At 40.8% G+C, this 13,350-nt stretch overlaps 1 protein-coding gene across 2 annotated transcripts; it reads right to left on the reverse strand.

Annotated features, from left to right (window-relative positions):
• Positions 1-6,610: 6,610 nt before the first annotated feature.
• LOC129743943 (uncharacterized) lies at positions 6,611-8,135 on the reverse strand. Of its 2 annotated transcripts, none has more exons than XM_055736194.1 (3): positions 7,889-8,135; positions 7,392-7,826; positions 6,611-7,328 (listed from the first exon to the last, which is right to left on the reverse strand). In XM_055736194.1, the coding sequence occupies exons 1-3, from the start codon at positions 8,093-8,095 to the stop codon at positions 6,654-6,656; spliced, it is 1,317 nt and encodes a 438-aa protein (XP_055592169.1). In that variant the 5' UTR covers positions 8,096-8,135; the 3' UTR covers positions 6,611-6,653. The 2 variants fall into 2 exon arrangements, with proteins under 2 accessions (XP_055592169.1, XP_055592168.1); XM_055736193.1 differs by having other exon boundaries at positions 6,614-7,328; positions 7,392-7,829; positions 7,889-8,132.
• Between the last annotated feature and the right edge of the window lie 5,215 nt (positions 8,136-13,350).

Here is a 13,350-nt window from a genome sequence, read left to right on the forward strand (position 1 = left end):
TGATCAGCTTCAATGTTACAAAATAGAGCAAGGTCAAAATGTTTGTGAACATCTTATAAAATCACATTTTTTTGCAAAATTCGCAGAATTTTGCTTCGCTTTTTGAAATTTGGATCAACTAATTATTTTTTATTTTAGCGGCAGCTTCATTCACGAAAAAAGGCGGAGTTATTCGACTTTCAAATCGGATACATCCTGATAAAGAACCCCTGTATTTGAACGAAGAGAAGTATCCTGCATTTAAAAAACATGGTTTGTCGGTGATTTCATTTTTTGGAAACACCTACAGATATGAAGAGCCTTTCAATCGAAACGAGCAAATAAATACTTGAAAAGAATACGAATTAATGATAAACATTTGGAATACTATTAGCAAAGCAACAACACAAATCTAGATATCAATCTTTTTAACGCATAACTTTGTTTTTGAATGAGTATAGCAATCACTGATTAAGTAAAACAATATCAGTTTAATTTGAATAACGCAACTGAACAAATTTTAAATAAAGTTGAAACACAATTTTCGAACTTGCTAATTTGTTTCTATAATATTTAAAAAAAAAATAAACTAAAGCTAATTGATTGCTGGAAGATGTTATTAGGTAATTAATTGTTGGATCACAAAATTTTTCGAAATTAGCTAAAGAAAGTTGGTTTGTTGTTCATAACTCTGATATTTATCCCATACATATGTACATTGAAATAATGTAATAGAAATACCATTAGTCTTTTTGAAATCTAGGATATTCTTAATATAATAGGAAATATTTACAAAAAAATAAATGAAAAAAAATATGCTAAAAATCTGTTTTGGTTCACAGACAAATCTTATTTCTAAAATTGGGCCCGTTGGCTGAATATTTTGGAAAACCATGATCTAAAAGATGTATAGCCATTATATAACATTACCCCTCTGAAAATTGGTCAAACACCCTTCGATGTTCAAAGCAAAAAAAAAATTTAAAAGGGGAAAAGGCAAAAAGCTATTCACTCACTCATAAAGAGTGTTAAAAAAAATCCGGCAATTTTATCTCTATCCTCCGAGAAACCGTAAGTTTTTGGCTCAGTTAAGGTTTTTCGGGACAAACTGGACTCCTTTCTCTTCATACCATTCTTGAAGGACTTTGCTGTAATAACAGCTTGTCAAATCTGGCCAAAACATTACGGGATGGTCGTGGGATCGAATGAACGGCAAAATTCATAGGTTTCATCGTCCATCAGAAGGCTCCCGTTGAACTTGGGCTGGTCGTATATTTAGCTTCCGTGTACGGAATTGGCCACACTATTCTTTTTTATAGTCCGATTTGGCTGTTTCCTCCCCGTAGTCGAATTCTCCTCACGGTATAATGGGCAGCACCAGATTTTCTGGCCAAATCACGGTCCGACAGATTGGAATTCCTCTTAATCGTCTTCAAAATCCTATCACGCAGGTTGGCTTGAGGCCTCCGAATCGTCTTGTCAATGTTTCCTTATTATACCGTTTGATAATGCTCCATACGGTGTATTTGGGCAATTTCAGCTGTTTAGCTAGCCTAGATACAGACCACAATAAATTTTCCAAACAACTGTGCACAATTTTTCCCTTCTTTCGGCTTCCATGTTGATTGTTTACATAGTACAGTGTCAATGTCAAAATTACCTACGTGAAGCTGACAAAATTCTCGACAAGTGGGCGCCAAGAACTTCTAAATCCGTCCGACAGAAATCCGACGAATCAAATTAATTCATTTGAGTAGCTGATAGAATGTCAATGCGTGCTGATGTGCTATTTAAGAATGTCAGTTGAAAAATTGATAATTTTTTGTATATCGAAGTTTAATGTAGAGATTAACCACCGTAATGTTTTTATGTTACTTTAATTTGTCGGCCTTAGCGGTGAAAAGTGATGTCCTTTTTAGTAGGGACATCTAAAGATTATAAATTTGTTTTATATAGGTGGATAGAAGGTTATATGAAATAAAAGATGTTGAAAATGAGCGGGTAGAATTTATTCAGAAGCATACCACAGCATACCATCACATATCAAATTTTTGTTCCTCACGGGCCTACTACTATGAAGCGGTAGATACAGATAGAGTTGCATCTACCACCACACATTAGTAGGCCAAGCGTATTTTTGTATATCGTTATTTACCTTAAAGATCTGCTTAGCGTTGGCGATCGTATGGAGCTGATAAAGTAGATCAAGCTATCCCTTTCCAAAAACCTTCAGATGACGGACCTTGGAGAAGTGAGCCACTCTCTCGGAATCAAGATCCGTACAAGACGAAGTACATGCTGGCCTGCGGATCTGAGATCGACCGAACCCACTTGTCCAGTAATAGCAAGGTCACGATCGACGGCGACGAGCTGAAGATAGTCGAAGACTTTGTCTAACTCGGCTCACTGGTTACCGCAGACAATGACACCAGTCGTGAGATCCGGCGGCGAATGATCAGCGGAAGTCGTGCCTACTATGGACTCCACAAGCAACTACGGTCGAGAAGACTTAGCCCCCGCACAAAGTGTATCCTGTACACAACGCTCATTAGACCGATTGTCCTCTACGGGCACGGATGTGGTAATTGCTTGTTAGAGATTTTCTTAACTTGACTAATGTGTGGGAATGCGCAAAGGCAATGGAAATAACTCCACCACAATAAAATAGGCCCCAACAAAATTAAAACTAATATTCATTGCTTTGCATGTATTCAGAGAAATTATTATGAGCACTTACTCTTTGTCATCGCGTGACCTCTGCAGCATGCAGCAAGACGAACGCTGCTTAGCAGCAACGATTTTCCGCAACTGGAACATGCATGTGAAGAAGCGCGCCGGCCTCCTCGTTAGCACCACAAAATCCTGAGAAGAGTATTGGTGGATTGTCGAGCATGCCACACCAATAAATTGTCCTTCGCAAATCCGGGAGATCCGGATCAAGCATGCAATGTCCTAAGCACCGAAACTCCTGCTGGTGCTGCCACCTCGCGACGAACGGTAATACTTGACACAGCACTTCCTGGCCTTGGTGCCGAATCCAGGTCTTTCCTTGATGCAGAGTCCTGCGCCGGTCCTCCTATGATAAGCACTTTTGGATGTCGGAATGCTTTTTCCCTCGACGACTGCAACTTTGCTGATGCCGCTTTGGCGGTCACTCCTTCCAGCGATGCTGGCTTAGAACGTTTCTTTCCGAAGACACAATCCGACCAATATGTTTCCGGACACTGTTGCTTTCGTATTATTCTTGGCGATCGGTGGGTGCGACGAGTTCTCGATGGTGAAGCGTCGCCGGTTGAAGCCAGATTGACCAGACGATCTGCGAAGAAACCACATCCACAGACACGCAGTAGCTGAAGTGGCAAAACAAAACCCTACCGGAGGAACTGAATTAGTTTTTGATTCTGTGTTGTTGTTTTTCGGAACTTACCCTAGATTGGGGTTGTTGTTCAAGGGTTCTGCCTCCTGGTCAGTGTGCTGCACTCTGCACTGCAGTGAACTGCGGTTATCTGCGTGCACAGTAAGTGAAGTGAGGTTAGCTGCATGTACATGTGCATGTCACATTGAGGTTAACTCACCTGTATAATTTCGCTTCCGTCCTGACCTTAACACGGACGATTAAATTTTGCTGATACAGCTCTCGTAGGTTGCGCTGCTGGCTGGTCCACCCAATATCGGCGATTTGTAATCCGACGAACGAATCTGTCCAAAATACTTGGTGAGATTTTGCGTGTCGTGGTTATAGCGATCTTGGCAACTCACCCAACTTTGTCGCTTAATTCTTTTGTCCGGATGGAATCCTGCACTCGCCGATGCCGTTCAGATTTTGTGCTGTCCGGATGCTTATTAACCGCGCCAATTCTTTTACGGTAGCACCGATTCCGTCCCGCAGCGCACACAAAAACCACACCAACTGAAAAGCGACACTCCGACCGATTTTTGCCACGCTAATCGCATTTTTTCCGTTTTTTCATGCACGGGAGGAAATGTCTATGGTTTTTGACAAAATTCTCTTCTTGACACCTACCTCGAACGAGGGGTGTGTGAAACTATGTGAAAAGTCCACACTGAGGCAATTAGAGTATCGGTTTGTTATATTCTTAAGTGCGAATAATTCTTGCTGAATATATGAAATATTAAACATAACTGATACATGCTGTCCTGCAAAACAGGTGTTTGCTACGAATCCGGTAGGAACGAGACGTGGAGCGTGATCTGGCGAATGTGAGATGTCCGAGAAATTGAAGAACGTTTTCCATGGACCAAATGAGTTTTTGGAATAAAGTTTGTAAAGTTATGTCGTGAGACGGAATACTATGAAAATAAAATGAATAATGATCGTACTGCTGGTTCGATGTCTCTGATTCAAGAAGTCGCTGTTGGAGAAATTCGGCATAAAAGATTGCAACCACATAAAGACGCCAATGTAGAAGGCCTGTTTTCTCATAACGAATGAAGGAAATCCGATCTGTCATCCGTATCGTGAGCTAGTTAGAAGTCTCATGTACACAATGCTGTGTGTCCGTCCCGATATTTCCTTTGCGGTAGCATACTTGGAACGTTTTCAAAATCAACCTGGCGAAGCACACTGACAAGCGCTGAAAAGAGAGGTCCGATACATGAAGGGCACGAAGAACCTCAAGCTCCAGTTTAGGCGAGACGAGAAGGCTGAAGCACCTATCGGGTACGCTGATGCGGATTGGGCGTCGGATACTGAAAATAGGAAATCTGCCAGCGGTTATGTCTTCAAGGTATTCGGCAACACGGTGTATGTACTGGGTCAGTAGAAAGCAACAAACCGTTGCATTGAACTTATATAGGGAAGTGATGATTGACGATCGGCACAACACTTTAAAAACCACGTTGAGTATATGTGCAAGAAGGCGGCAACAGCAACGGCCGCACTGACGACCATGGCGAGAAGCATGGGGAGAAAGCATGGCGTAGTGGATTTCTACATGGCTCTCAATTCCTGACTGGTCATGGATGCTTCATGAAGCATCACCAAAGGTTCGGACATGTGTCCTCGCCGGTCTGTCTAACATGCGGTGACGTAGACGAGACACCCGAACACGTGGTATTCTATTGTCCAGGATTTGAAGAGGAACGTGCCAACATATTCGCCGCCTGTGGACCAGACACGACAACGAACAACATGTTGCAGAAGATGTGTGATGACATCAACACATGGCAGGCAGTCAGCGTTGGGCTGGCCCGGATAATGACTGCTATGCAAAGGAGTTGGAGACTGACGCAAATTGCGATCGACGTAAGATAACGTAACTTAACTTAACTAAGCTTAATGAGTCCAAAACTATGCGAGTGTTGCATGAGTGCGCGTATGCATGAATTAGACCCCCTTCCGAAGTATTGCTTTAAGGTAGTTACCGGTTTGGGAAATGGTCTGAGGCCCCAGGTAGAGTTTAGGGCGTAAGTACATATATACGGATGATTATATAACGAGTCGACCTATTGGTTCCATGGAAACGTGGCATGCGACGTGCATATGGACCGATTAGTAAAATGCCTTCTTCGAATTTACCACCTGGGTTACCAAAAAAAATCTGTCATCCTCTGAGGCAGAATATGCAGCCTTAAGCGTAGCTGCTCCCGAAGGACTGTGGCTACAAGGAATCTTAGAAGATCTGCAGCAAGTTCCCTCTGGAAAACCGTTCAAGATTTTTGAAGACAATCGTGGCTGCATTGCGATGGCCGCAAACACCGAAAACAAGCGTGTGAAGCACGGAAGGCTGCAGATCGTAGCAATAGGAACAGCAAACCAACTTGCGTATGCGTTCACCAAAGCTGCGACGTTTCTGCAACCTGCGGCCCCTCCTGGGATTGACCGATTCATGGCGGGTATTGGAATAATCGGCAATCGAAGAATGCTGGTTACTGGTCACCTCTATGGAAACGGAATTTTTCTTTAATAAACAACCGCAACCGCAAGCTCTGATGACCTTCCTAGGAGGTGGAATTATCGGCATAAGATTCTATGCCGGACCGGCACTAACAAGCTTTCTCATCGCCGGCATAGTTCTCCCAGCACAATCGCATTGCATATGTCTGAAACAAAGCAAATAAAAGATATCCCATATCTTATCACAAGACAAAGCAGGATGGAAACAATCAGCCAGCAAGGATATTGTCGAATGATGTACCGAGTGCTGTGTGAGTATGTAAACTGGCATACGAAAAAAAAACATTCTTTGTTTCCAACCCCCGGAAAACAACCACCGGCTAAGATGTCCGGCAGTACCAGTTTCTCGCTTCCCATTCCCATCTCATTTCCAAAGAAGGATGAAAAACATCATCTTTGGTATCCCTTCACCTCTGTATTAAAAAGTAGAAAAAAATGAAAAATTTGGATCTAGCGCACCCAAAATAGTCAAAATTAGCTCTTAAACTCTTGCCACCTCGGGAAATGGTGAATGTTGTTGACTTGTGTAATCAACTTCGACTTGTACGCCAATATTCTGTGCCTTTTTCATTTGCTCATGCAAGCGAAATTTAAAAGCTGAGCAAAAACTGAAAATAAGGTGACTAATAAGGACATTCGTATTATAAACCGATTCGATTTTATTTCAGAAAAAAAGTTTTAAGATAAAGCTCTTTTATTTCAAACCTATTGATTTTTTTTTGAACTTATAAAAAAATTATAAAAACAGCTACTTTTGTCAATTTTTAAAACCGAAAAAGAACTCCAACAACTCCTCAACGCATTCGGTCATCGTTTCGCGATAGAATTCATCACTATCCATGTACTGAAGAACAAAATCATCCCGATCGATATTGCAAATGTAATGATAACGATCCGGATCCGAGTTGTGGAGATCGTCCAAAACATTCTCGGGAAGGTTAGTCAGGGCCAGGTAAATGACGGCAAAAGTTAGGGGAATCATCCGGTAATGATCCATACTGGTTTGGAACTCGGACCAGCTGAGAGTTTTCTCCGGATCGAGATTGAAACTGCGCAACTTCGAGCTGAACTTCTCATAGTAGAACTCTAGATACTGATCGAGATGTGCGTCACGTTGTTTTCTGCGCGTGGTCATATGCAACAGTTGAAGAACGTCAATGCAAGGAGGAAGATAGCGACAGATTTGAAAATCTATCAACATACAAGCCTGTGGCGCATCAAGCTTGTAATTTCCACTGGAATCTTTCTCGAAGGAAAACATCAAGTTGTTCAACCAGATGTCTCTGTGAACGAGCGTACACTGAAACGTGGTCGTTGGTTTTACTATTTCGAAAATTTGGTTCAATTTTTCATCGATCTCACTCTCGATTTGCCGTTTGTTTTGCGGAATTTTACTGTATCTAGTTTTGTTCAACGCAATAGCTTTGATGGCCTGAAATTTAAAGTTTTGTGCAACAATTTAAGTTTAGAATAATTCTTTATTGTTAGTCTATACCTTAAGTCCAGCAACAAACCATCCATTTTTCCGTTGCACCGCAATTTCCTTCAAAACATCTGCATGAATGTCATCTAAGCGTTTTCCTTGAACAACATTCTTTTCGTAATTTAGCGATTCAGCATGCATCTGCGCTACATTCTCAAGCACTAGATGTAGAAAAGGTTTCTCCAGTGCAGTTTTGAAATGTATCATACTGAAACTCTGTCGCCATTTCAAGTCTTCCAGAACGATTAGGTCATCACGTGTATAGTAGCAATTCGGGCGCCATTTGTGACTTCCTTCCTTCCCATCGATAAACTTGGCCAGAATTCTCGAGTAAACAAGAACTTCTTTCCGGAAGAATCCAAGTTCTTCCATCATAGCCCGCTGATTTTCATCTCCGATAGGAAGGGATTTGACGAAATACTTTTCAGTACTTTGACTTCCGCCATCCTTCTAGAATACAAATTAAGTACTTAAATCGAGCTTAACAAGACGACTTCATCGTAATTCACCTGCACTATCACAGTCAGTGAAAAGTATTCACCGAGAAATCCGAGATGTCCGGGGATTGTATCCAGGCTGTAGGAAACGATGCTGAATGCACCCTTCCCGAGGGCATTTTCCACTATTTGTCGACACTCACTGTCACTGATAACGTTGTCGCGGTAGGATTTAGTAAGCGGTTTTGTTTGGCCGTGACTTTGACTTCCAGTCTCCATCGCTGGCCGGCTGTTAATAACAGCAAATACAATACCTCTAATCATGAATGGGGAAGGCAATCATATTCTGGCTCTGAACTGAACTGACAACAACAGCCAGTGCGCCTGAGCAAATCACTCACACTTATCTGGAGGAGCCGGACCAATTTTGCTGAGCAAATAATTTTGAAATGAATTTATGAAGAGTGGTTGACTCGATTTTTTTTTAAATAAAGTTGCAGTTGAAGCAAAATTACAATGAAAAATGTTTTGGCCTGTAGATTGTGGCTATCTAACAGTCTGAGACTTAAATGACCAAAAATTACGAAAATGTCAATCATGTCGAAGATGACGGATATGATTTATTTAAATTTAAAAAAAGTTTTGAAGAACCTCTCGGTCAAATGAATCTCCGAAAGGAGGTGGTCGATGATTTCTTTTTAATTCGGTCAAAGTACTTTGGTTGAATTTAAAAGAAGTCAGCGGCTACCTCCAAACAAAATGATAAAATTTACAAAAAAAAATGTAAAAAAGGCAAGAATAACTAAAACAAAAATGATGGAAATGGAAAAAATACAAACATAAAAAAGACAGAAATAACAGAAATGACAAAAATGACGTAAAATGTGACAAAAATGATAAAATTTTCAAACCTAAGAAAAATGAAATAAAAAACATTAAAACGAATGTGTAGGTGTATAAGGGTGACTATCAGCTCAACCGGACTTGATTTAGGGGTGCCTCAACGCGCCTGAAGTTTCGGTATTTGACCCTCAAAAATCACAAAATGGGGGACCAAAGGAAATCGGAAAAATCTTAATTTTAATTTTGATGCCAAATAACTTAGAAATGCATGAAACGTTGAGATTTGGTAATATCCCGAAAAAAATTTTTTTTTGCCAACAATCGACTTTTATTCTATTGGTCGATATTTAGTCTATTGGTTTTTGAGATAGCGTCCAAAGAAGAAACTATTTGACTTTAAATGTTTGGGCAACACGTGCACCATCTATAATGTATACTATGGATCACCTTTTTTCCAAATCAAGGCTTTTTTGATAAAGTTTTCTGTTTCCTGAAGCTTGATCTTCAAAATAACTCAAAACTTCGAATTTGGAGTTATAACAAATTTAGCCGATTGTCCTCCTCTGGCACAAAAACAACATATTTAACTTTTTATCACTCCAACAGCATAATGACACGATTCAAGTTCCAACTTTTACAGAGTTTAAACTTTGGGGGACCTTTTGAAGTTCTTTTCATATAAAACGGTCGCATTTGAAGGCAGACTTTTTTGTATATTTAGCCATTCATCGTGTCAATCGTTACAGTTTCCACAGATCTTCGGCCTCCTCAAATACTAGACATTAATTTTTCAGTTTTGTCTCCTTGTTTATCTCCGGAAAAATACAGGCGAGACTTTGTCAACGAAAAGTTTCTGGATGGAGTCCTTCCAGGTGATCGCTAAAGGGTTCGTTTTACATTTACATTTATTACATTTATTATTATCACATTTCATCTGACTGAAAAGTCTACATGAAAGATCAATTCTAAGTTTAACGGGAACATTACAAATATAATTCACTAAAATGTATAATTTTCTATCGAGACAATCAGATTTCTAAGTTGTGGCGAATTTCTTATTCTAGATCTAAAACAGTTAGTTGTAATGTCAAATTCGTAAAGTTCAAAAAACCAGTTGAAGATCCGACTCATGCTTCTTATTGGTTCATGTTGTCCGTCATTAGTTCGTCGGAAGTCGATTTGAAGGAAATCTCGTTGCCTTAATGTTCTTGCCGGAACGTTGATATTAAAGGAGCTGAGTAATTCCGGGCAGTCGATAGTGCCTGTGAAGATCTTGTTCACAAGTAAAGCTCGTGCTGTGACTCTTCTCTCCAGAAGAGTGTCTAGACCAAGCAGTCTGCAATGTTCGCTGTAGTCAGTGAGCTCCTGGGGGTGGTTCCACGGCAGGAATCTGAGTGCGTATTTCACAAATCTCGATTGAACAGCTTCAAGTCTTTTGGACCAAACCATCGTGTAAGGAGACCAAACTTCCGAGGCATACTCTAGTAATGAGCGCACTAGGGAACAGTATAAGGATCGAAGGCAGTAAGGGTCTCGGAACTCTTTCGATACTCTTTTGAGGAATCCGAGATTGCGATTTGCTCTGGAGATTATGTGAGAATAGTGATCGCGAAAGGTCAATTTCGAGTCTAGAAGCACTCCGAGGTCCTTAAAAGCAACCACTCTTTCGATTTGTGTATTACAAATATGATAAGGAAACTGTATCGGATCGACTCTTCGGTTGAACGATATAATAGCGCATTTGTTAACACTAACGCATAGACAGTTTGTTTCACACCATTTGATGAATTTATCGATGAGAGTTTGTAATGTGAAGCAGTCAGCATCAGATCTGATTTTAGCAAAAATTTTAAGATCATCTGCGTAAGACATCCTGCATTCTTGTGGGAGCAGCAAGTGTACATCATTGAAAAAAATTGAGAACAACAGAGGACCTAGGTTGCTGCCTTGTGGGACTCCAGAAAAGTTGGTGAATTCACTGGACTCACAGCTCCCTAATTTAACGGTCATTTTCCTGTCTGTTAGGTAGGATTTTAGCCATTGAACTAATTCGCGTGAGAATCCCAGTCGTTGTAGCTTGGCTAGTAGAAGATGATGGTTGACTCTATCAAAGGCGGCTTTCAGATCTGTATATATTGTGTCGATCTGAAACCCATCCTCAATTACTTTCAGACAGGTCGAAGTAAACAGCAGAAGATTCGTAGTTGTTGAGCGTCCTGGGTAGAATCCGTGTTGGTTTAATGATATGTATGCTTTGACATTCGTGAGAATTGTCGTTGATATCAGTTTTTCCATGAGCTTAGAACATGCACAGAGTGAGGTAACGCCTCTGTAGTTCCGAACATCCTGTTTGTCTCCTTTTTTAAATGCGGGAAACATGGTCGAATTTTTCCATCGTGAAGGAAACGTAGATGTCTGCAGCGAACGGTTGAAAAGAATCGTCAATGGTTTACAGAGAACATGGGCGCAGTTTTTTAGCACTATTGTGGGTATACCATCTGGTCCTGGGCAAGTGGGTGGTTTGAGTTTCGTGATCGCAATTCGAACTTCCTCTTCGGTGTATGTTGGAACGGAAATGTGGAATGAATCAGCAGGAAGATTTACGAGTGCTTTCTGGATATCTGAATCATGAATTGGATCGTTCGAAAAGACGCAAGAGAAATGCTCCCCGAAAAGCTCGCAATGTTCGCTGGCGTTGTTGCTGTTTTTGTCCCCGAGGTATATCGTTAAGGGAAGCCCATTTTCTTTCCTTTTGTTGTTCACAAAATCCCAGAAGTTCTTAGGGTTGCGTTTAAGGTTTGATTGAGATTGCAATACATAACGCCGGTAAAGAAAACGGTTTTGCTTCTTGTAAGCGTTACTTGCTGCAGTAAAAGCAGCTTTCGATGTGGGATTTCTGTTATGCGTATAAAATTTCAATGTTGAGGCTCTTTTGCCTTTTTTTGCTGTCCATTTCGAAATTTTTCAAAATATATCCGCACAAGCAGTCCAAATATTTTGCGCACGATTTGACCACCGTATTTTGTTTATTTTACTGGTGGGTAGCTTTTCTACCTTGTAGAAAGTCAGGCCTATTTATAAGTCAAAGATATCAAACATCTTAACTTTTATTTAAATTTTATCTAACTATTTGATCCTCTAGGACTTCTTAAACGATCTAACATGTGAATTTTTGTCGAATAGTTGATTTTCAGCTATTTTTTGGGTCTTCCACTGGAACTTTTCTGGGTTTTGTCTCGATTCTGCCCAAAAAAATTTGTCAACTTCAGTATTAGACGGTATCTCAAAAACCACTTGACAGATTGTCACCAAATTTTGCACACGTACACATTACAATACTAGGTAGCTTCACTGAAAATGTGATTAATTTTTATCCATGCAATCAAAAGTTATTCACAAAACAAAGTGTTGCATTTTTTTCGAATACAGTCCTTATGTGTTATAAGCCTAAAGTCTGTTTCATTTAATATTGGAACACAAACAATTGCGTGTAGTTCAGTCATTTATTAACGAATTCATAATTTGTTTTTCATACAAATGTAGCATTTTCTTTACTCTTTCATAAAAAAAAATTATAAAAATTATTCATTGCTGTTTCGAAGAAATTCTCGTACTTTTCCCGTAATACGGCACATTAGGCGGCGCACACCCTTTTCGTCCACCGTTTTGGCGATTTGATTCCACCAGTTCTTAATTTGAGTCATGTTCCTAACAAGTTTTCCCTTTGCCTTAAGCCTCCGCTTCGTGATTGCCCAGTATTTCTCTATCGGCCGGAACTGGGGGCAGTTTGGGGGGTTGAGGTCCTTCGGTATTACGCTGACCCCGTTCGTTGCGTACCATTCCATAACCGTTTTGCTGTAATGGCAGCTTGCGAGGTCCGGCCAAAACATTAGTGGACGGTCGTGGGCACGAATAAACGGCAGAATCCGTTTCTGTAGGCACTCTTTTTTGTAGACTTCTGATGTCATTGTCTTGGCAGTGAGAAAGACTTTGGTTTTCTGTCCACAACTGCATATCCCCTGCCAAATCATGTACTTGCGGGCGAATTTATCCGCAAACACGAACTTAAATTTTGTAGGTACATCCCCCCGAGCCGTCGCCAAATAAAATTTTTGACCTGGGATTTGCCCAAAGTCCGCCTTCACGTAGGTCTCATCGTCCATCAGAATACATCCGTCGAACTTGGTCAGCACTTGGTCGTACAGCTTTCGAGCACGGATTCTGGCCACATTGTTCTGCTTCAGCGTCCGATTTGGCTGTTTGCTGGCTCGGAATGACCTTATTCCTTCCCGGAAACGAATTCGTCGCACCGTACTGTGAGCGGCCTGGAACTTATTGGCCAAATCGCGGTCTGAAAGATTGGGATTCCTCTTGACGGCCTTGATGACTTTCCCACGCAGTTTCCGGTCGACAGTTCCACTCCGACGCTTCGAATGCGGCTTCCGAGCCGTCGTCAATGTTTCCTTGTACTGCTTGATAACACGCCATACGGTATTTCTGGGCATTTTAAGCTGTTTAGCTAGCTTCGATGCCGACAACAATGGATTTTCAAGAAAACTGTGCACAATTTGATCTCTCCGTTCGGCTTCCATGGCGGTTGTTTACAAAATGCTATCGTTTGGTGTTATGACATAAATACATGGTGAAAGGTAATGAATTTCCCGACACGTGGGTGAAAAAAGTTTCCAAAT

This window comes from Uranotaenia lowii, chromosome 2 (genome assembly GCF_029784155.1).
Source record: "Uranotaenia lowii strain MFRU-FL chromosome 2, ASM2978415v1, whole genome shotgun sequence".
NCBI classification, from domain to species: domain Eukaryota; kingdom Metazoa; phylum Arthropoda; class Insecta; order Diptera; family Culicidae; genus Uranotaenia; species Uranotaenia lowii.